The 24,812-nt window shown below is 41.0% G+C and overlaps 2 protein-coding genes across 3 annotated transcripts; both read right to left on the reverse strand.

The window, feature by feature from the left end:
- Nucleotides 1–228: 228 nt before the first annotated feature.
- On the reverse strand, nt 229–6,845 carry LOC141586590 (chlorophyll a-b binding protein 7, chloroplastic). Of its 2 annotated transcripts, none has more exons than XM_074407881.1 (6): nt 6,589–6,845; nt 6,325–6,491; nt 4,061–4,207; nt 2,717–2,849; nt 1,605–1,697; nt 229–1,053 (listed from the first exon to the last, which is right to left on the reverse strand). In XM_074407881.1, the coding sequence occupies exons 1-6, from the start codon at nt 6,748–6,750 to the stop codon at nt 751–753; spliced, it is 1,005 nt and encodes a 334-aa protein (XP_074263982.1). In that variant the 5' UTR covers nt 6,751–6,845; the 3' UTR covers nt 229–750. The 2 variants fall into 2 exon arrangements, with proteins under 2 accessions (XP_074263982.1, XP_074263983.1); XM_074407882.1 differs by having other exon boundaries at nt 1,605–1,693; nt 2,713–2,849.
- An 827-nt stretch (nt 6,846–7,672) lies between these two features.
- LOC141586591 (mitotic spindle checkpoint protein BUBR1) lies at nt 7,673–11,886 on the reverse strand. The gene is made up of 11 exons (XM_074407883.1): nt 11,421–11,886; nt 11,158–11,217; nt 10,417–10,561; nt 10,168–10,325; nt 9,367–9,451; nt 9,212–9,278; nt 9,061–9,115; nt 8,798–8,966; nt 8,626–8,705; nt 8,102–8,179; nt 7,673–8,014 (listed from the first exon to the last, which is right to left on the reverse strand). The coding sequence occupies exons 1-11, from the start codon at nt 11,651–11,653 to the stop codon at nt 7,951–7,953; spliced, it is 1,194 nt and encodes a 397-aa protein (XP_074263984.1). The 5' UTR covers nt 11,654–11,886; the 3' UTR covers nt 7,673–7,950.
- Nucleotides 11,887–24,812: the final 12,926 nt, after the last annotated feature.

The raw sequence follows: 24,812 nt of genomic DNA on the forward strand, positions 1-24,812 counted from the left end.
CCAAGACTGCCTCGTATGACATGCTCCAATTTTATGTTGTTGTTCTTTTACCGTGTACCCTGTATTGCTAATCCAATATTTGCAATCCACTAGATATACACTAAAATAAGAACATTACTACAATGCCTCGGAAGTATTCATTTGACGAGATAATGGACTTCGAACATAAGTGATTCATAAAACTGATCTGTCCCACATCCAATAAGGAGGAAAAAAAATAACTACTTCATAAGCACAAAGGATGTTTCATTCTTCAATAGTCAATACTTCAATTTGGCAACAAGATACATATCCTAAACTAAGACACAACATGCCCGCTTAAACACTTATTTTACCCAAATCATTAATTAAATTTTACACAAAAATAGTGTCTCACATTGCATCCTACACTTGCACAAGTAAGTCGAAGTAACATGTTTCATCCCAAAACTGATCGGCAAATGAAGGTGATAAAGCCTCTCATCATCTTGGAGTATGACACTCACCTGTGAGTACACATTATAGGAGGTATTTGAACAATATATGCAATATTCCCCAGTGTTTTACCGGATAGAAGCAGTCCACTAGACTTTACAACATCAACAATCAGCTGAAAGGGCAAGGACAGTTATGTGCCCTTTGCTTTCGGGATCAGACAACTCAGGCGAGAAATATACAAGAGTGGAGGGTTGAATGATCAAGGACTACCATGAGTAATAAAGATTAAAGAAAGGGAGGATATGATGGATATACAGCAATAATAACAGATAATCACATAGACTTGATGAGTGACAGCAGGTTGTTGTGCAATGGATCAGAGATGTGGTCGACAAGGTTTTGTATGGGTCCTTTACCGGTCAATGCCGCTTGAATATAAAAACCTAACCAAGCAACCATAGCTAATCGGCCATTCTTCATCTCCTTCACTTTCAGTTCTTCGAAAGCAACAGGATCATTAGCTAGATTCAAGGGGTCAAAAAGAATTCCTCCTGGATAATTAATATCACCAGGTAAGAAAATTCCCAGGGGTTCCAAAGCTTCAATTCCACAGTATCGTGCATACTCTGGTCCCACCTGCTCAAGTTTGGTTAGGTCATAAACTCAATAACTATAAAACAAATGCATAACAATGAAGAGTTGGGCTTGGAGGTTGGAGTTAGGACGGTTGCAGAGCTTACAATGAAAATAAACCTAAATGAAAAGCCTGCTAATCTAACCTAGTTGATGTGGCATAAGCATAACAGTGTTCTAGGAAGTTAATTAGTTCGACCAACAAAGATCAACCTAACTTCCCCAAGACGGCGAAATATATCATTTTTCACTCAAACATTATACTGAAAGAGGAAAAAGGAAGAAACACAACCAAACAAACGTCATGCAAAGAGGAGAAAGTGAGAAACTGGTCTCAAACAAGAATCCAAAAACTAAACAATTTTCATGAAGGGCATTTAACTTGCTCATCTTGAGCACAATGTACATTAATGAAAGCTAGAGCCTAGAGGTGGTAAAATAACAAATAGAAATTGGAGCCTTCAACAGTGTCACCATCCAACGAAATAAGAGTTTCAGCATTTGACGAAACAACATTTCTCAAACTAGATAATTATGAAAAAAAATTATGTTACCATGAGAAGAAATTGGCAAATAGCTATAACAATTATTCCTTGACTTCCTGCGAGGTGGAATCCTGAAATGCCAAGATAGTCAAGTGTATCTCCCTGAAAAGCATCAGAGCAACAAGAACAGATTAATCTAGCATACTCGAGATAAACACATAACAAAATTGATCCAAGCCGAATAACCTGACACAAGACCTGTTTAGGCCTGGAATAACAAAAAAATGACCCCAAGCCAAAATTGAATGCAGATTGTAGCAAGCCTGCTCTGATGGATAAAATATTTATACGATATTGACCAAATCTTTGCAAATTTCCCCCGAAACCACACGATCGGATAATGACCGATCTCAAATGAATCCAACTAACCCATAACAGACCGACTCGAAGTAACAACTGAGATTATCAGCATAACACAAGACAAAGACCTCATGACATTGAATAACTCGACTAACTTAAAACCGACCCTAAATAACTAACCATCCAACCGGAAATGACCTGACATAAATTGATTCATACAGTAAATTTTTCGATAGCAACTAAAACAAACCAATTCCGAAACAACTACATCCTATCTATCAGAGTCGAAGTGCATAAAATAACCGAAAGCTTATGATAGCTACTTAAGAGTGTAAAGGTTCGTGTAACAAGTGAACGTGCTAGATACATATTTCTAGCTTTATGGAGAAGATTGAAGTGGCTCTTTTGGCCATTTACAGTTACGCAAGCCTTAGAGGGGTTTGTCCTCCAATCCACCAATTCAGTCATCCACAATTTGTATTGTGAGGAAGTCCGTAAAAGAGAAAGAGAGAAATATTGTAAATTTTGTAATCCATCTATCTTGGGCGAGGTCATGTAATCCTACTATCATATTATACTGGATGGTTAGACACAACCAAAGTTATTGTGTCTGGTTTGTCCATTTTTATTTGCAAGTTTTAGTCTCTATCATAATTTCACACAAGGGAATACATGTTTTTCCCAACAATGTGAAATGGAAGTGTTTAAAATGCATGTTTCTTCAAATTAGATCACGAGAGAACAAGAGAGAGTACAAATATAAAAAATGATGCAATGTGATATTTGATACAACAGGGTGTACGCGATAGGAGAACACTTGCCTTAAGTTTTGAATAACCTACTCGCCACCAGATAGGTTCAGCAAAGTGAACTGTTCCACTGAGATCTAATATTTCTGGAATTAGAGCACCAAACGCACCAAGCATAGCCCAGCGAGCATGAAGTATCTCAAAGCTGCACATAATTACAATAGATGGTTTATCGATCGAAGAAAGAAACTCCTGTGACAACAAACTACTTTCAAGAATGCTCCAAGAAGAGAACTGCTAAATTCTAGTTAATGTCAAATGATAGGGTTTTCATAGATATAATATTTCAAATCAAATCTGTACCTGCCCACAGATTTCCAGTGACCAAGTTTTTGACAAAAGATATTCATGAGAAAAACAGGAGTGGCTGAGCTAGAATTGTAGAAACTAAGCTTTTTCAAGGTAATACCTTTTAAGTTTCTACAATGCCCACCCCTAAAGTGACAAAAAGATAACTTGAAAATGAGGGAGGAATGAGTGACCTAAGACGCACCATGAGCTGTCTGTAAGCAGGTGGAATGCGCACCCTCATGGCCATGTCAGGTGACTTTGGTTACAAATGTGAGAAAGAATTTTTTTGCCATAGCCTCTACCCTTAACATTCATATCCTTAAGATAAAGAGTAATCTCATTAACAGTATCATCACTACCATGCCCATCCAGTAGTGGGCCCTAAAGTTTTTGTTCCAGAGATATTTTAGAAAACTGTTCCATATTACACAAAAATATAGCCTTTAAATTTCAATGAAATAAACTTGGGTATATACACAAAAATATATTTTGTTCTCTGGTGGTCGAGTGCCCAATAGTACTATAACGTGGATCCGCCAATGTACCAAACCTAAGATTAATTATGGAACAGTTACACTACCTTGAATCCTTGATGTTGATTTAAAAGAAACATGAACAAAAGATGGTAGCCTATGTCCTATCACATTGCATCTTAGAGCAACGACTACAGACACTGTCATTCTTCAGATCCATTATACACCTTGCACTTTCGATACGTACACAAATGAGTTAATATTGACACCCAAATCTGAAGCCATTGTCAAAAAATGTTCTTTTGACAATTGAATGAGCAACATAAAATAGTAACTTGAGATTTAAGCTTTTGCATAGACAGCCTAGTAAGCACATCATAGGGCTTCATACTCGACATCACACTACAATACTACTCCCTCTCGCTCACTGGATTCATACCATTAGTTGAATATATGTGAGGAGTACTTAAATTCAAATGGTATGAAACCGGTGAATGGGAGGGAGTATATTATACAAACATTGCACAGGTGGGCCAGCTATGGAAAATGGATCACACCCCAATTCAACAACAGTATATGCAAAGAAACATACTTGTAATAATTTTGCAGAGAAGTAGGATCCTTTGCCAAACCTGCAACATCAAAGCCATAGTCCCCTGGCAGTTGGCCTCTTAGATGTGATGGATACTCAAAGGGTAGTGGGCCGAGCCATCGAGGACGATTTTCCCCATACCAACGACTACATAAAATGAGATACATCATAAGAAGCAAATAGAAAATACCACTATGAGTGCGGGTACCAAAATAGCAACCCCAGAGCATCATGCCACTATTTTAAGCAAGATTTGAAGGCATTGCTTAGCATCTCGAAAAAAGCTAGCTCTATGGGTAAGCAGGTAAAAAAGTCAAAAAAAAAAGTTGAGGATATCTGAAACGTGGAATGTCATGTATATTGTCATTCTGAGGTTCAAGGACCACAAACATTGCATAGTTACTAACTTATTCCTACATGCAATTTATATCCCAAACTAACTAAAGACAGTACATTTCAGAAACAGGCCATGGTAGAAGAACACAAAATACACAAGTACAGATTAGCACAAACGTCGCAAAGGACACTGTATCACCAAAGATCCAGTAATAAGAAATTTTGGAAGGTTGCGAATCAAGTTGACAAAGATGCATAACTATAAATAGACAGCTACAGATATATATATATCTTGGTAACCACAATCAGGAAGATCATGTTGTAAGAACTGCCCATCCCATTAGTGGCTAAATTGACCACCCTAGTCCCTATATAAAGAAAACAAATTTATTCACCAAAGGAACCAAAGAACAATAGAGGACGAGGAGTCCATCAAAATACAAAGTACACATGTTCCAAATATGTCACAGGCAACAAGAACCCCTTCATACACCTACAGGCTACAGCTTTTCCCTAGACAGAAGTATATGAACCACTCCTCCCCGAAAATAAGTGCAGAGTGAATGTGTCCCCAAAAAATAAATGGGATCTTCATCCTACTAAACGTTTAAACCCACATATAAAATCCATTTCACCATGCTTCATTGCTTACTTCAGTTCATATGTCTCATCTAGAAAAATATCTAAAGCATTAACATGCCTGGAGCTGGCTGGAGCCCTTCTCACTTCCAGTGAATTTCAACAGCAGACTGCAATGTGCCACGAAGAAGACACACACATTGTCGCCAAAACTTGACACCCAAGAGTAAGCTTCAAGCTGTACCAATTCTACACAGCTATACTATGGTAACTTGACACCCAAGGTTAAGCTTCAAGTTCTACCAATTCTACACCACTGACGAATACACATTCATTTCTCCAAGATAATATCTGACACTCAACAAGATCTGCTTAAAATGGATGCCATGCATCAATGACATTTTATGTCCCCATTAGGTAAAGTTGTTCCACATTAATACTTGATATCAGACTTCGGATGCAGGCTTCAAAACTGTATCATGCATGTATGTTACTCTGAATCTCCAATTTTTCTATTTCTCTCACGCATCCACGACACACTTTCAACATTCATATTTAGCCAACAACTTCAATTTCTCAATCAAATTATCGTGTTTAGACATGCACTTGAGCAAGATACTACAACTAGTAACATAACCATGAACTTATAGCCCGACTAACATGTAATGTAATCTTTTGCTTAGTTTTTTTCTATGGATGTTAGTTGGTTCAGTTTGTAAAATCAAACACGCACCACCCAGTCTCAAAACCAATCCACATATCAACAAAAATACCCCCCATCCCAAAATCGTTCACTAAAAACTCCTAAGCACTTAAATCAACTAGTAACAACCGTGTTCAATTCTCTAAAATGCAGCAATCTTCAAACCCAAAAATGCGAGCTTTGCCACCCTTGTGGTCCTCCCTGCTCGAATCCAGACTTAAACAAAGTTTGCCAACCAAATTTTTCAGTAAACTGCATTTCTACATTTGCTGGACATATCCTACCTCTAAATCCACAATAAACATCATCACCCACGAAAATGATCAAACAAATAAATGAAGACTTAACTGTAAGACAATTTAATGATTCCGAAATCAGTCCAGGAATTGATATCTAACTTCATTAATCGAGACCAATCCATCACCGTGTTGTCTTTTATATTAAAATTCCGCCATATAACATGAACTTAATAGAGGCCACACAGTGTTATATATACCTTCTAACATTAATCACTAAATACTATTCTTTCCGTCTCAGTCATTTGCTTACCATTATATTCATTGTGAGACGTATTTTAATCAAAGGTAAACAAATGATTGAGATGAAAGGAGTTCATTTCCATACGTTTGCTCAAAATTAGGAATACCTCTGATTACGCGCAATTTCCGATAACTTAGAACGCTCAACAGAAAGTTTAACAGCAGTAGATTTCTGCTCTTGCAATCGCTTTTGAAGTCTTTCACCAAGCGGACTATTTGCGATAAGTTTCACCGCAGTAAACGGAATTGCAGAGAATATCAACACTCCAGCAAGCTATAATTTACATAATAAATCTAATTTAATCATACTACTAATACTTTTAATTGCATCAAAAAAATGAAAAAAAGTTGATGAAATTATTATGAAATACCTCTTGCAAAGAAGCTTTAGGTAGACAAATGGAGTAATGTTTGTTGAAATTGTGGTGATGAAGCTTCTTTAATGGAAGTTTTGGCGAAAAATGATGATGATTTTGTGAAATTAGGGATGAAGATGAAGAAGATATAGTATGTTGGTGAATAACCAACGCCATGGAATTCTGATGATCGTCTTCCTTCTTAGCTCACTTGACAAACCACAACCATAAAACTAACTCATTTAACCCGGTTCCGTATTCTTAAGGGTCCGTTTGGATACAATTTTAGGAGGGAAGGGGAGGGGAGGGGGAGTGAGGGGAGGTGAAGGGAGGAGAGAGAAGGGGAGGGCAAATGGGATGTGCGTGTTTGGATAACAAAAATTATGAAGGGAAATGGAAAGGGAGGAAGGAGGGAGATGAAGAATGGATGGAGGATTGAAGGATGTTGGTGGTATAATTAGAGTCCAAATAATATTTCTTTCCAAATCTTGTCACACCTTTGGAAAGATTATAGTTTGTTCTATAGGAGGAAAAATAAGTCATCTCATTTCTCTCCCCTCCCATTTCCTTTCTCCCATATTTTTTATCCAAACAAAGGAAATTAAATCCCTCCCTTTCCCTCCCCTCCCCTTCTCTCCAATTCCTTCAATCCAAACGGACCCTAAGAGTTTTAAATATCGGTCCGTCTCACTTAAACTCGTTAATAGGCACGTAGATTATTACTCGTTAGGAGACTCTCATCTCTTAACCAATTGGTTAGCGGTTCGATTCCTAACTCTTGCAAATGAAAAAAATCAAACTTGGAAGGGGTCTACCCATTAAGTCGCCTTCAGGTAGTACCCGAAGAAGATTGCCTCAGCTGGCGGTAGGGAATACTCCTGGTCTAACACCAAGAGAAAAATAGTACTTCGTATTAATTAGCTTATTACGAAGTTCCTTATGGTCTAAAATTGCATCGCGACTAAAAATATACGTAATGAAAATATAATCACAATTTTAGAGAAGATTGATTTTATTTTTGGAATATATGAAAGGAATTACAAGATTAGTTTTGATGCTGATGAAATTTGTCACTTGTTATGTGAGACAGTATAAATGATTAGTCAGCTAAAAAGGCGTCAGAAATACTCTGTATAAATCTCACAAGAATTTGCTGAATGGAATGTTGTAAAACAAATCATACACACATATTTCATCACAACCAGCAAGTAAGTTGGTTGCGTTACAATCAGTAGAAACTACAGGTAGTAAATGAAATGAGCGCTGAGAAAACGCATGGAAATTGGATCGCCAGGTCTGATCAATTTCTGTAGTTTGTTTAATGTGTGGAAAAACAGAAAGAATTTAGCATTACAATGGCGTGTCTACTGTCTAATTTCATCGGGGAAAACTGCTGATGGGGAAGTTGCGGAGTGGATTTTCCTTGAGTAATTCAGATTCCCTGCACGATTGCATTTGTTTATTACATGAGCAGGAAATGTAATATGACCAAATGAGATCAATGTAGCATAACAACAATGGCGTGTACCTTTTGAGTTCATGTTCGTCCCTCTCTTTCAGTTGTAAATTTGTTGTGTTTTCAGCCTCATTGCTAGTCTGATGCAACCTGCAGGAGATGCAATAATCATGAAAATCAATGAAGCTTCCAAGTAATATTGTATGAATTGACTACAGTGGTCAACAACAAAGCCTTTAGTTCCATAGTGATTATTTTTTGAGGTCCAGCAACGATGACAGCCATGGTAGTAAAAATGCTCCCATTACATTAATTGCAAAACAGAATGAGTTTGCCATGTAACCCTAGGAAATGTGGATATTTCGGCCACCTCACCTTTTCTTTACGTTAATTTCGATGACTAGACTACCTGCTGTTTTTCAGGCAAAACAAATATAGGGAAACATTGTGTATTTTCCAAGTGGTTCGTGGTTTTAACACAGTTAATTAATGCTTTTGAAGTTACGGACACATTGGATGCGACGCAAGAGAATTGAAACAGATCAAGTTTTGATATCACAGCCTTAATGAAATCCTCGAGTGTTTGTGCTACTTACTCTGAACAAGGCTCATCAACAAACACCTCAATCGCTGGAGCAGTAGGTACTGCAATTCTAGAGCCTGGTCTCTGCGGAACCTGAAGTAGTAGACTGTGTTAGCATGCTATTAGTTTCCCAATCACTGTTTCCAGCAATTAAAGACACAATCAGCACTATTTAAGAACATGACCTTAAATGATGTCCACTTGGATGGGATTGCTGTGTTCTCTTTATTCCTATCTCTGTGAGTGGGAAGACTGTCCCAAGATCTTAATCCTAACTTTGATGAATCGCCCTGATTCCCGGAATTATTCTCGGTATTTGTGTCCTTATAGACAGAAAAAGGAGTGGGCTTTCCCCTGCACTTAGTTATGAGATCGAGTTAGTTCTTTATTCTGTACTACATAACGTCTGCTTACTTCTGATCAGCTCATAAGAATTATCTTAGCTTACCTATTTCCTTTGATGTTCTTCTTGGCAACATCTGAAGCTTCGATTAGGTTTCTTCCTGGACCACCAAAAGAAAGTTTTATTACATGAATGATTAATGTGATGGGTATGAAATATGAATATATGCATCCCTGAAGCAACATAGAAAACATACTATTTTCTCCTTTAGACAGCACAGTGCCAAAGCTTCGAACTGATTGGCCATTCTCTGTTCCATCTTCCTGAAGAATTGGAAACGACAAAGGATCAAGACAAAACATTCGGGAATATGATGAAAATGAACATTGACAGATGGTGTAAGACGCATACATCAGAGGTGCTTTTAGGCCTTGCCATCGAGCGAGCAATAAACTTCCTGTAAGCCGCTTCTAGCTTTTGGAGAGGTTGAGCATTTCTTCACATTGGAGAACACCAATCAGAAAATTTGGAGCATAAATCATATTCAGAGTCAAAGCAAATACAGAAGATCCTACTATTTTTGAAATTCAGTAGTGGAAGAGAAAATGAGCTTATGCAACAAAATTCTAGTTGGATTCAAGATGAATCCACCGGCTTTTGTACCCGGACATGAAAGTATCTATCGAATTGATGATTGCACCTACACCTTACTCAGCACCCAAATAGAGGCAAACCACAAACTAGAACAAGATTAATTCTAAACATAGGAGATTCAAGCTTGATATTCAGTCGTATTTAAGGAAAGCGCTTAAAAACTGTATTCATCTCCAGTCTCCTAGCTACCTAAGCTTCTTGGCTTTTTATCAGCCTAATTTCTTCTTTATACTTGAATGATTTTATTACCAAAGAAACAGACTATGTCAAGGTAAACGGAAAAAGGAAGCTCTGTATTCTCTGTCATTATGTACTCCGTGGGAGCTGATAAGGTGACTACCGCAGTACTGAGCACTCGAACCACAAGCCAACCATAATGGCAGGTATATACACCAATCGAGGCCCTAACGATAAATACACTGAATATACACAATTCAATGCCTTTGATAAGCATTTTAACAGATGAGCAAACCAGTTTAAGCACATTGTAACAGTTAAGTCGAATGCATTATTGTGGAAAAGGTATGACAGGGAACATAATGAAGGCATAGCCCTTACATGGATAGTCCGCGATTGAAAATCTCATTAGCTGTTTTAGTCTTGTGTTTAGTTTCCAAATGCAAAGCATATGATATATAATATGCGGAATGTGACTGCCCTATCTTGTTGGCATCCAGAAATCTGTATATTAGTTCAGCATCAGCACAGCTTTCTGCCTGAAATCAAGTTACCACAAGATCAGGTCCAACAAATTAGCACGGGCCACAACTCCAAATAGTATGAGCAACCAAGCATAAACAAACTTACGTATGCGAGCCAGACTTTAAGGTACCGAAGATCTTCCTTATAGCGATCTTCATGCCAAAATGTACGGACACATTGTTCATAAATAAGTACCAGTCCAGACGAATCTCCACCCGCTGGAAACGCTTCTTGAACCCATTTGATACACCTTCAAATGACCATTTATATAAATTCATACAAAAATTAGTATCGTCCCAACACCTTGAATGAGGGTCATATATACACAACACCATCCATGTGAAGAAAACACAAAGACATGGTTGTGGGATGACATATGTTAGAAATTGCATCAAGTGACTCATAATGTAAGGAACAGAAATAGTTTAGCGAGTCATTTAGTTCCATTTCATGTATCTCCAATGCATTAAAGCCCCGAGACTAGTATTCCTTTATCTCATTTATATTGTACTCCATCGGACTATAGTGATCGAAAGACGTCAGGATTCATGATTGGAAAAATAATGATATACCATAGCCACAACTTTTAAGTATGTGCTAGTTGAATTACTCCCTTTGTCTCAATCTTTTGTTTCGAAACTAGCCTTGTTTCGCATTAAGAACACAAATCAATCAACAAACAAATGTCGTCTATCTATAAGACGGTCTTACTAAAGTCTCATGAAATCGACACTCAGTATCCCGTCTTCAAATTTAAATTTAGTACAGTAAGAAAATACCAGCTTTGATCACTAAACCAAACCATATCAATACAAAAAAGAAGAATTAACGAAGCGAATAGCATACCGGAGCCAAGGTTGAAGCGGATCATCCCCTTGGTATTCATTGATCGCCTCAATCAACTTTCTGAAACAAACATAACCCTAATCAGTAATCAGTAATCAGTAATCAAATTTGAGAGAAAAATACTACTCCCTCCGTCCCAATCATTTATTTACCTTTGATTAAAATACGTCTTACAAAAAATACATCTTGCAAAGAATAAAGAAGGTAAACAAGTGATTAGGACAAAAAAAAAGTAATTATAGATGTAAGAAGTGTGAATAAACCTGCGAGTAAGGAGAAGAGAGTGTTTGAGAGGAGGATTAGAGAGAGAATTAAGGGCGTGATTCAAGATATTAACGTTGCGGCCGCGCTTCAAGGGTTTGACATTCTCCTTGTAAATATCCCACCCGAAATCACCGTCGCAATCGGAAGGAAGTCTTTTCTTGGAATCGAGTCGCATTTGGAGTAGGAATTGGGATTCGGGATCAAGGGTTTCGAGTGTTTCGGGTGCCGACATTGTTGGAGAAAGGAGAAGAGTGAGACTGAGGTAGTCGGAGGAGGAGGAGAGGTAGTGGAAGAGAGGGAGAGAGACGAGGTTAGAGAGGGGATTTGGGAGATTTGGAGCCGTTGGGGATGGAGACTTTGAGGCGTGAATTTGTTGGGAGGGAGGGAGGGAGATGCTGTAATTTCAAATTTCTGGAAATGAGCCGTTGGAGCCTGGAAGAAGCGGATTGTTTTATGCGGATCCTCTCCGGTTCCTCAAGAGGACCGGAGGTTCATTACATATTCAATGATTCGGATCTAATTCTGAATAGGTCCGATTGTTATAAAATATAAATCTACTTGAAAGAAAAAAAGTTAATGAGTGAAGAAGCGGATATTTTTATACGGGCCATATGTGATATGTCCATATTCATTTTTTTTTTTTTTTTTTGATTAGGTAAGAAAACTAGGTTGATCCTCTAGGATAAGACCAACCTATCTCATCCTTTCGAATGAGGGAGGTAAGTTGAAGCCACCGGCTATCAAACCACCTCGAAAGAGTTGGACATGAATGTCCAACAGAAGCCATGAAGTCGTGAACCTTGTTGGGGCGAAAGTAATGTTTAATTATCACATCATCGAAAAAATGAAGGTCTAATTTCACATCCTTGATAATACTAGAAATTTTCCACGGAATTTGCCAAGTACCTCGAATCGAGTTAATAACACATAAGTTATCACCCTCCACAATTAACTTTGAGATTCCTAAGTATTTAGCTGCTAAAATACCTTCTTTTAAAGCAAGTGCTTCCCCAACAAGGATACTATTGGATCCGCACTTTTTTGCTCCCAACAAAACGTTTTTACCATTGTGATCTCTTATAGGATATCCTAAAGCAGCTTTATTACCTTCTATTCTCGATCCGTCAAAATTTAGCTTTAGGAAACCGTTTGTAGGTTTTTCCTACCAAATCTCTTCCTTACTAGAATTGTTTCTAGTTGACTCTTCTACCTCGGGATTGTTGAGATCCTTAAATCTAGTCACATTCCATGTATTAGTGCTATTATTACATAAAGTAATAAGTTTGCTGATACTTAAATTAACATTATTAAAAATAATATCATTTCTGATGGGGCATATTCTGCACCCGCTGACCAGTCAACATATTGAGCAAGGTCAAAGATATCCACAAGAAGTCAAGCGGCTTAAACGACAAAGATAACAAAGATGTCGACTGTCGGCTGTCACTTAGGTCCCATTTGGGGCAATCGCCGGCCGAGGCACGCATCCGCGAACTCATATCCAAGACCCCTCGGCGGTGAGTCAACAGGGCCCGCCGGCCTGCCATGGGTCCCTCGGCCGAGGGGTAGATCAGTCTTTCCACCTGCTAGCCACTTGGCCACTTGGCCACTACGTGACAAAAGGTGAAAGTCTATAAATACTCCTCAACTCTCATTGAGGGGAGATCCACAATTTAACCTAAAATACACTATTCATCTGGTAATATCTTCTTTATCTCTCTACAACACGTACTTCGCCAAGTAACAACAACTTATCCCTTTAAGTTTACCGACTTGAGCGTCGGAGTGAGTTCGCTCGCCCAAAGCCGAGCCCTCGATTTGTTCATTGTTTCAGGAGACCGCAAGGAGGATTCAACCAAAGACGTCATTCTACAAGCACGGGTGGTAACAAATAACTGCTCTGGAATTACACCCGGAACAATTGGCGCCGTCTTTGGGAAACACTATATCTGTACATAGCAGTTACCTCGGCCCACGGTCGGTGTCGTGATCGTCGAGAGAAGAGGACAAGCAAAGACAAAGACACCAATCTACTTTGTCGACCATACATTGTTGCCCGCCGAGAGAAATTACCCGCCGATTGAAAAAGCAGCCTTTGCTATCGTCGTCGCAAGGAAAGCGAAACCCTACTTCGACGCACATCCGTGACGGTCCGACCGACCAGCCATTGGAGAAAGCATTGGAAAAATTTGAGCAATCCGGCGGAGCTCATCAAATGGGGGCGAGAGCTATCCGGCCGGCATTCGGTACAAGCCGAGGCCCTCGATAAAGGCGAGGAATGGCGATTTCTGGCGAATGCACATACCAAGAAGAGCAAAACCCGGAGTATGGGAGGTATACACCGACGGGTCCTCCACGACGAACGGCTCAGAGCGGCATACTTATCATCGGCCCAAACGGGGACGAGTTCGAGTACGCCTTGAAATTTACCTTCCCGGCCTCAAACAACGAATCCGAATACGAGGCGGTGATAACCGGAGTCGAGCTAGCTAGGGCCGCAGGGGCGGAGCACATCATTTTGAAAACAGATTCACTTTTAGTGGCTAATCAAATCAGAGGAGAGTACGAGACTCGAGACGACGGAATGGTAAGATACCCGGAAAGGGTAAAAGCGACACCTCAAAGTTGAAATCTTTTGGATACAATGCATTCCCAGTGTCCGAGAACAACCGAGCCGACACTCTCTCAAAGCTCGCGAGTTCAACCATCAAGAATGTCACCGAACCGTCTTTGGTGGACATCGGGAATGCCAAGAGCATTACTGAGGCCGTCGGCATGGTGGGTAACATAGAGACCGAGACAACGTGGATGACTCCGATAATAAAATACAAATTGACAAATGAACTACCGGAGGACCGCAGTCTCTCGTAGAAGATAAAGAGGATCGCGACAAGGTACTTGGTGTTTGAAGGGAATTATACGGGAGGTCCGTGACGAGGCCACTCTTGAAGTGCGTCGGTCCAGACGACGCGGAGCTATCGACGAGAAATTCACGAAGGCATCTGCGGCCATCACATGGGGGCAAGAACACTAGCCCACAAAGCTCTCCGAGCCGGCTACTTCGGGCCCACCATGCTTGCGGATTCGAGCCAAGACCAAAAAGTGCAACAAGCATCGGATGCATGCTCGGTGATACATGCGCCATCCGAGACCTACGGCGGTACTCAATCCCCTTCCTTTCGCACAGTGGGGGATGGATCTACTAGGGCCATTTCAACGGCATCCGGCGGAAGAAAGTTCTTGATTGTCGCCGTTGACTACTTCACCAAATGGGTTGAAGTTGTAGCGAGTACTGCAAAGACGACGCGGCCGTAAGAAAGGTAACTGGGAAAATGTCATAACTCGTTTTGGGTTACCCCAAGTCATGGTATTCGACCACGGCCGAGAGTTTTGGAGTGACGCAATAATGATAATGGTTAGCTGGGAGGAACTTGGTATCAAATTTGCATACTCCTCGTCTGTCACCCTGGAAGCAATGGACGGGCGGAGGCGGCCAATAAAACCATCCTCAGCGGTTTGAAGAAGACAGTTGAAGACCTAAAGGGAAGATGGGCCAATGAACTACCCGACGTCCTGTGGTCCCTGCGAACCACGGAGAAAGAAGCAACGGGGTACAATCCGTTCCACTTAGTCTACGGATCCGAAGCGATCCGCCAATTGAAGCAACGGTCCGACATTGAACGGCCACCTTTAACCGGTTGAAAATGAGGAAGGCTTAAGAACCTCCCTAGACCTGGTTGAAGAAAGCCGAGATACGGCACGCCTCAACTTGGCGGTATACCAAAACCGAATGAGAAGAGCTTACAACCGAAGAGTCCACAAAAGGGACTTGAAAGTAGGGGATCTAGTCCTAAGAAAGTCGGCCGCCACCAACAAAGGAAACATTCATGGTAAACTAACGGCCAAGCTGGGAGGGTCCTACAAAGTGGTTGAAGAAATGAGGCCGGGTACATACCGGTGACCGACATGGAGGGTGTGCCTACGATGAGCCATTGGAACACGACAATCTCGGGAAATACTTTGTGTAGCGGCGGAGGTGTCCAAAACAATTGTTGGCACCCCAACGCATGTTTACATCTAATGAAGAATCACCCAATTTTTCCATCAAAGTGTTTATCCCCTCCATGATCATATCGAGGTAGACGCCACGGCCCAAGCCGGCAATCACCCAAAACACGCTGTCGCGCCGTAACCCATAATCGCCCGGCCAACCGAAAGCTGGCGGGGGACACAACGGTCGATACGCCAAAGAACGCTGTCGCGCCGTAACCCCTAGTCGCCTCGGTCAACCGAAGGCTGGCGGGGGACACAACGGTCGATACGCCGAAGAAACATTTGTCGCGCCAGTAACCCCTAGTCGCCTCGGTCAACCGAAGGCCTGGCGGGGACACAACGGTCGATACGCCAATATCTGTTGTCGCGCCAGTAACCTCTAGTCGCCTCGGCCCACCGAAGGCCTGGTAGAGGACACAACGGTCGACACGCTAACATGTTCACAACGGCGGTTGGGAAGCGCAAATCCGACGCCTCGGCTAGACCGAGAGTGAAAGAGGAAGCGACCAACACGTTAACATGTTCAAGAAAAAGACGTTAAACGCAGTTGAGATACGCATTCTAGCTGCCTCGGCTAAGCCGAAGGTAAAAATGAAAAAGCGCTCGATTAATAACGCAAGAAGACAAGAAAAGACCTCGGCCAAGCCAGAGGCAAAACAAGCAAACTTTTATTAAAAATTATAACAGGTTACAAGTAAGGAGAATACAGACGACGGCCGTCCCCATAGGGATAAGCCAAAACGCAACCTACCAAAGTTTTACATAAATAAGGAAAAGAAAAGCAAAAGGTTACAGACATGATCATTTGAGGCGCCAAAAGATGGCAGGGAGGAAAGGCTCAATAGTTAGCCCCCGAACAGCTACAACTATCCGAGATCCGGGTGAGTCCGGTGACGACCGCCCGTCTCCCTATGCTAGTTCTTTGCCCTCCATCGGCGAGAAGCATCATCTTCGATGGCGGCCCGGAGGAGGGCTCGTCATTCTCACGTGCCTTTAGCCTCTCAGCCTCCTCTTCGGCCTCTTTCACCTTTGCATCGTAGGCCGCCATGGCCTCGGCTATCTGAGCCGCCTTCGCCGCCTCCGCCTTTTCCGCAGCCCTCTTTTTCCGCGGCTTCGGCCATCTCATCCAGGAGCTGTTCAAATTTTTCCCACGGGAAGGAGCCTTCAGGAATGAGCTTCTTGATTGCCTCCCTAGTCGCTTCCTCGGCCTGATCCCGGAATTGAGCGCACATGTTAGGGATGATCTCGGTTTGAAGCATCTCGATATCTTTCTCCCTTTGGGCAAGGATATCCCTTGTATCCCTATGTGCCTCCGACTGGGACAAATACAGATCTTTCCATTCGTCCCTCTTGGCAACAACGGCGTCGTAACCACCCTTATACCTGTCCCGCTCCTCCAAAGAATCGGGCGGAGGTGGCATCGGCGACCTCAACTTTGGCCCTCTCGGCCAGTAGCTGCTTCTCAGCTTCCTCCGCACGCTTCCGAGCAGCAAGGAGGTCAAGCTTAGCCTTCCCGGCTTCTCCCTTTGCAGCGGAAAGATCAAGTTTAAGCCATTCGATCAATGGCCCAGCTTGGGCCACGACCTTTTCTTGCTCCATAATGTGGGAGCCGGCTAGTTGAGTCCACTTTGCCAACCTCTTGTATATTCTTGTACCCTCTGCCACAAGCTCGACGGGGGGAACCTTCTGGAGTGAGGAGTCAACGGTGACATTTCTATCACCCGCCTTCTCAGGCTGCTTCTCTAATTGTCGTTCAGTAAGAACGGCGGCTGCCGACGGCGGATCTACAAAAAATTCACACAGCGCATCCATGTCAACATTCATTGACATATCAGAGAGTCTGTCATCGGGAATGCATAATGAACCAGCTAAGTCTGAACCACAGGTTAGGTCCGTACCAGTCTGGACCCTCTTAGATGGAGGACCGGGTGAATCTTTCTTTTCCCCGGCAACGGTAGAAGCCGGCAGTGGCTCTTTTCTCTTCTTCGGAGGAGGAGGGCCCTTCGCAACGGTCACCACCTCCTCGGAGACATCGATGACCTCCACATGCTCCTTCTGGGCCGTTGGGGTTGAAGAGGGAGTTGGGATTGACGCCGTCGCCAACCTGGACGCTGCCTTTGGTTTTCTCTTCGGCACGCCTCCGAGAACCCGTGCTTGAGCCGCCGCCGGATCCAGTGCCTTCAGCTGCTTGTCCATAAGTTCGTTGGGAGCCAGTCTACGATCACGCGCGTCAGCCTGAGGGTGCCGCTCAATGACGTTCCCGTCCTTATCAAGCCCTAACCTCTTCAAGGTCCTCTCAGACAGATCCTGGCCAAACCGGTCTGCAAGAAACCAGACAAGAGTTACATAAAAGAAGTAAAACAAAGCTCTAAAAACAGGAGCGTAATAGGCAAAGATGGGCCTCACACCGACCCTACTCACCCTGGTTGAGGGCCGGTATGAGGCCGACGCGACAAAGCAGCTCATCCTGAAGAATAATCTAAGTCGGGGGCACCCATCCCTTCTCAGCATCAAACAGCTGCATCGCCCGCTCCTCGTCCGCACCAAGAGGAACCCTACTGGCATCCATCTTGAGCTTACTCTGGGAGACCCATTTTTCACGCTCCCTCTTACTCTCGCACCGTAAGTTGACTTGGTGTTGGAAGGACCGGGGTAGCGGATAGTCATCCCGACTTCGACATACACCTACCGCCCCTTCCAGTCCTTGCGGGAAGAAAGCTTATCAACGAGAGAGGACGCCCGGCTCCATCTCGCATTTGTACCACCCCACCTTACCGGGGTCGATGCCGAAGATGATGAAGCCGGCGGAATAAGTTAAGCGTAGGTACCTCCCCTTAAAAAAGACGAGCCACACGAAGCCAACTATCGTCCTAATGGCCAACGGATGCAGTTGAGCCACGGCGACGTTCATAGCTTTGATGATGGCTGTGACGTATTTATTCAAAGGAAACCGGAGCCCATACTCCGGATGCCACGATATATACGCCGATATGACCGGAGGAGGGAAACAGACCGCTGACCCTCCCCGGGGATAACAATTTTGTACCCCTCACCGAAGTAGAAATGACCCTCGAAAGAGTTCCACGGAACAATGGCGAATTTATTGGTCCGGCACGGTCGGGACGATCATGCATGCGAGCCTCGCCGTGATCCAGGATATGCGGCCTCTCTTCACCGGAAGGAATCCTTTCCTCACCGTCATCATCAAAGTCATCATCATCCTCCCAACCCTCCAAAGCTTTTGGATCGACTTCGGGAGACGGAGACCTAGGGCCCCCGGACCTTATCGGGATGGCGTCTAGTATCTCCTCCTCATCAAGACGCGACGGGAACCCCCCCTTGGCGCAGGCTTACTAGGTCGGCTCCGGCGGAAGACATATTTACAACAAAACTTACAAGTTAAAGAGAGAGAAATTTGGTTGTTTACCTTGAAGAAAAGTGCTAGCCGAAGTAACGACTCTGAAGATTAGAAGAGAGAAGCCCTTGAAAGTTTAGAGAGAAGAAAATTTTGGAGAAAATGAAATTGGTGCCCAATTTCAGGGACTAACGCCTATTTATGGGGAAGGCCCATGAAGAAGGACCAATCAGGGGCACGGACCCATGAAACGCCGACCAATCGGCAAAACGGACACGTGTCAGACATGCAACCACGGAATGTCAATCGTTGCAACAGTTGAACGTCAATCAACGCAACAGTGACCAAGCGTCTTCAACACGCCCCTTCAAATCTCTCTGCCCATTCATCTTCCTCAACAAACTCCTAAGTATCTGTTCTCCGCCGGCTACACGATCAACCAAGTTTGTCGGACCACAAGTGGGGCAATCAAAAGCACACGGCGCTCACAACCTCGGTCTCGGCCAAAGCATCACTTTCTTTTCCACATCGATGTCCATTACACATCCATGTGGAGGGGGATATGGTACGGCCTAAGCGAGCCATCGGGAAGAAGAAGCGGGGAGAAATTTTTACTTGCGCGAATATACGCTCAACATACATCGGAGCCCATACCACGGCATAGACTACGGCTGGGGCAAATTGATGGGGCATATTCTGCACCCGACCGACGATCAACATATTGAGCAAGGTCAAAGATATCCACAACAAGTCAACGGCTTAGACGGCCCTAACGACGCAGCTCGTCGGCCTGTCACTTGGGTCCCGGTGGGCAAGGCGGCCGGCGAGGCACGCATCCGCGAACTCATATTCAAGACCCCTCGGCGGTGAGTCAACAGGGCCCGCCGGCCTGCCATGGGTCCCTCGGCCGAGGGGTAGATCATTCTTTCCACCTGCTAGCCACTTGGCCACTACGTGACAAAAGGTGAAAGTCTATAAATACTCCTCAACTCTCATTGAGGAGGAGATCCACAATTTAACCTAAAATACACTATTCATCTGGTAATATCTTCTTTATCTCTCTACAACACGTACTTCGCCAAGTAACAACAACTTATCCCTTTAAGTTTACTGACTTGAGCGTCGGAGTGAGTTCGCTCGGCCCAAAGCCGAGCCCTCAGTTTGTTCATTGTTTCAGGAGACCGCAAGGAGGATTCAACCAAAGACGTCATTCTACAAGCATGGGTGGTAACAAATAACTGCTCTGGAATTACACCCGGAACAATTTCTATGGAACCATGCATTCCACCAAATAAAAATAATATTTATAAAGTCATCTTTTGGAATTAAATCCTTGAGATAATTAAGTTTCGTTAGAAAACTTTGATTTGTAATAGTATCATAATTTGACAAAAACTCGTTGAAACTAATAATGTTCATGTCTTGGATGACAAACCCAATCAAGGGACATTCGTAAAAGAAATGATCTTTGTTTTCAATAGGATTGTTGCACAGAACACAATGAGGTGGGACATCAATATGACTCTTGAGAAGTCTATTTTTCGTTGGAAGGCCGTCAACACAGGCTTTCCAAAGAAAAAATTTCAATTTAGGAGGAATATTCAATTTCCAAATCCACTGAAATTCACATTTGACAAGAGCTTGATCGAACAAACCTTGCGCTAACCAAGTTTCTGTTTTGGTAGAAAAATTTCCATCTACGGACAACCCCCAAATGAGGGTATCTGGAATATTATTATGTGGGACTGGAATGTTAGTAATCTGATTAACAATATCGTTATTCACTAAATTGGATAATTTACAAACATCCCATTGCTTGTCTGAGGTTATGAAATCTTTAACCAAAAGATTAAGATCACGGTTACTATCATCATCAACCATACTGCTTGTAAGTGGGTGTGAAAAAACTCAATTATCAGACCAAAACTTAATGTTATTGCCATTACCTACCTGTCATCTCAGTCCTTTTCTAAATAGAGTCCGAAAACTCATTAGTTTACGCCATTGCCAAGAAGAGGCTGAATTAGGCTTATGATCAAATAGTGAACAACTAGTTTTGGAACCCGTGCACTGCACGGGTGGTAATGGAAAGTATTATTAAAAGTAGAAACTTACGAATATATTGGAATGAGTAAATTACTAAATTTTAGAAAATGTTACTTTGTCTACCAATATACTTTTGTCTACCCTATTAAACTTTTGAAATACTCGACTTTTTTCTCTCGAATTTTCTAACTTGTAGACGTGAAATCTGAAAAGCGGATATATAATTATTGTAGATTTTATAACTTGTTTATTTACGCAATATAGATTTGATTATAATCATTGTTGTAACCTTGCTTTTTATTTATCATATTACCCCTATTATTTCTTCTCACAATTCTCTAAATTATCTCTTATTTCCCCTCCCATCTACCATCGTCTGGAAGTAGTGTTTGCCAACTGACCGACTACCTCAAGACCCATCAGCAGACCCTCCACCGCAGTGTAACCGCACCTAACACCTCAGACCACGACATCCATCTCAAGTCTTAACCCCCTAACCCCCCCAACCCGGCCCCCACCTAACCAACACCCAACAATTCATATCTTACCCCCTCCATCCCTTACATCCCTCACCATGCCTCCAGCATAACCACCTTCCCGACCAAAACCCATCCATGATCCCTAACCCTTCTCGTAACCTTATGCGACTCCTCACCCCATCATTACCCACCCATCACGACCTCTCCCTTATCACTACCTCCCACCAGCAACCCCGCCCATTCATTCGCTTTTTAAGTTGTCATTGAGTCATGTTACCACTTACCTCTCAACATTGTAAATCATTATGTCATGCAACACAGTTAATTTGAGATGATTTAAAATGGGAAATTTGAGATAATTTTTTTTGCCGACACCGTAGCTTATTTACTCATTACCTTTCAATGTCATAATGTTTTGCATTAGTTGTTAGATAATTTTATAAAGTCACTCGAACTTATAAAAAATGAAAATAATACTAAGTATCTAAATTGAATAATTAATAATTTTATATTATCTATTACTCATGATCTGAGATATGTTATGTAATAACTACTTGTGAAATTTTAGCAAATTATATTTATTTCTATTTTTTTTTTGTAAAACCAAATATCAGAATAAAGTAAGATTATTTCAAGGTAATGAAATATTGTCTTTCGCATCTTTCGTTAAACGATGCACTTTGATTTAGTGAAAGAATTAAAATTTATGATTAGTAGCAAACTTACTCGTTATAGTTGTTTATGAGATACGATTTTGACAATAACTCATTGGCTTGAAAGATTGGTTTAAAAAAAAAAAAAAAAAAAAAAAATCTTGATTTAAAACTTAAGTTTGTTAATATTGCAATTTATAATATGAATTGACCCGATTAAATATAATATGATCCTATTGTTTATTGTTGCACACGGTCTATTATCACTAAATAACTTTAAAATAGCTTATCCAAAGATGACCCGGACTCGACTATAATTCTTGCAAACCCAAGATGACTTAACTCGAACTAATCCGATCAGAATCCGACCGGGTTGACCCATTTGCTAAGTCTAAACCCAGTGACCTATTTGTATGGCAGATCTAAAGACATTGTAAGTTGATAGTTGGGTTTCATTTCATCATTTCACATATTTTATAGTGGTGGGTGATATACTGAAGGTGATTTTGTATTTGTGAGAGATAACCCACGTGCAAATGGATCTCAGGTTTTCATCAAATACAATGACAAAATTAAGATGAACAACATCTCGCAGTAGTAAGTACATAATCATAATGCGGACCTCATTAAGTATATGATCAATGTTCCAATAGTTACCCTGAACAATTGGCATAGCCTATATGTGTGGCAGAGGCAGAAACATGATGGGGTGCGGCGAGATGATGGTGGTCGAAGGTGGGTGGCGTTTGAAAGTAACCATATGATGATCGTAGTGGACAATTTCGCACACATATTATAAGTGTTCAAAGTAACAGAAGATCAGAAAGAGTAACAATTACTTGATTCACTGCGGGGATACCAAGTGCTAATAGTATAATACTCTTGGTGATATTAATTATTAAAGGTAAAAAAAATGGTTATTAGTGGCTAAAAACGGCAGAAGATAACATGCAAATTTTTTTTTTCCGAAAACAATTGTTATTCACTTATACTTCGTATTTGCTAAGTTCCTTCTCAACCAAAATCATACATCATTAAATTTGAAAATGAGTATACGCTAGTATCTCTTCAGAATCAAGAATCAAGGCTTAAATTTCGATTTGTTCAATTTTATGCACTTTCTAATATGTTACTTTAGGATTTTTAACCTGTCATTTTTTAAAAATTTAAAAATTTAGTGGGGCCAAATAAGATGAAAAATTGACAATCATTAGTTATTAGTTACTAATTTGAATTATGATGATTAAAATAATTATGATTAAATTAAATGATTTTGAATTTATGAAAAGTTTAGGATGATATGATTTAAAGTAAGATTTTTTTTTTTGAACCTCACTGGAGGATTCTTAAAAGTATTCAAAAATATCAGCATGTGTATATTCTAACCTTAATTAATCATATTTAAAACCTAATTAGTCAAATTTAAGTAATTAATCAGCATGCTATATATTCTTTAAAAGATACTCAAAAATTATCCTAAAATCGTAACTGAACAAATATCCTAAAGATGTAGGCTGTAAAATGTAGGGAAATAAGTTGTAAGAGAAATTTTAAGATGGTATAAGGTGTAAACGAAATTTTAGGATGATTTTTAATTGAGTTAGGAAATATCATATATTATTGCCGTTATTTAAGTTTGAGATTTCGTATTATATGTCTAGTTGGCAACTTGATTAGTTAGTTTGTATAAATGCATAGCAGTTATATATTATACAGTATATTTGTATAAATAGAAAATTATATATTTGTATAAATGACAAGCAATATTAAATATATCATACCTAGTTGATTAAATATATCCCAAATATCTAGGCTTCAGTTTAGGAAACAGTATCATATTTGTTAGAAATCCAGCAAATGACACGTGGCGTATGAATAGGTATTGACACGTGGCGATTAAATAGGCTGTTGGTTGTTGCTTTAATATAATATATGATTTCTCAAGTATTTTTTAGATACCACTTTGACCCATATGCTTTCCTTATCCATAAGAATTTTCCATAAAAGTTTCATTTGAATAGCTTTATTAGCTGCTTCGGAAGATTTAATTCCTAAACCACCAACCGACTTTGGTAAACAAGCTTTATGCCAACCAACCAAATTAGGAGAACGCTGGGAAGGATTCTTATTCCAAAGAAAGTCTCTATTAATTTTATCTAATCTATTATGGATCGATGAAGGGAGGAGGAAGCTTTGCATTTGAAAAGTTCCTTTCGCGGCTAAATTAGCATTGACAAGAACTAGTCTACCTGCTTGAGATAGAGAATTCGCTTTCCATTTCGATAATTGAGAGCAAGAAGATTGAATAATGTTCTCGAAAGTATTTTTGGTCACTCTGCTATCAATTATAGGACATCCTAAATACTTACCCAAATGAGCTTCCTCGTTCATATGAAGAATGCCTCTAAAGGATTCACGAAGAGAACGCTCAATATTTCTAGTGCATTGAAAAGTGGATTTGTCAAATTTAACAAATTGTCCGGAAATCGTGCAAAATTTATCTAAAATAGATTTAATAGTTCTACAACTCTGGTTAGAGGCTTTAGCGAAAATGATAGTGTCATCCGCAAAAGTGAGAAACGGAATTTTCTCCACCCCGGATCCAATTCTAATACCAATATCACTAGAGCCAACATCACTATTTTTTTGCAGAGATCTTGCTAAAATCTCGGCGCACATAATAAATATATATGGCGAAAGTGAGTCTCCTTTTCGAATACCTCGAGTGGGTTTAAAAACGTCTCCCGGTGTTCCATTTACTAACACTGAGTAAGAAACAGTGTTTATACATCCCATAATCCATGA

The sequence above is a fragment of the Silene latifolia genome, chromosome 6 (assembly GCF_048544455.1).
Source record: "Silene latifolia isolate original U9 population chromosome 6, ASM4854445v1, whole genome shotgun sequence".
Classification (NCBI taxonomy): Eukaryota; Viridiplantae; Streptophyta; class Magnoliopsida; order Caryophyllales; family Caryophyllaceae; genus Silene; species Silene latifolia.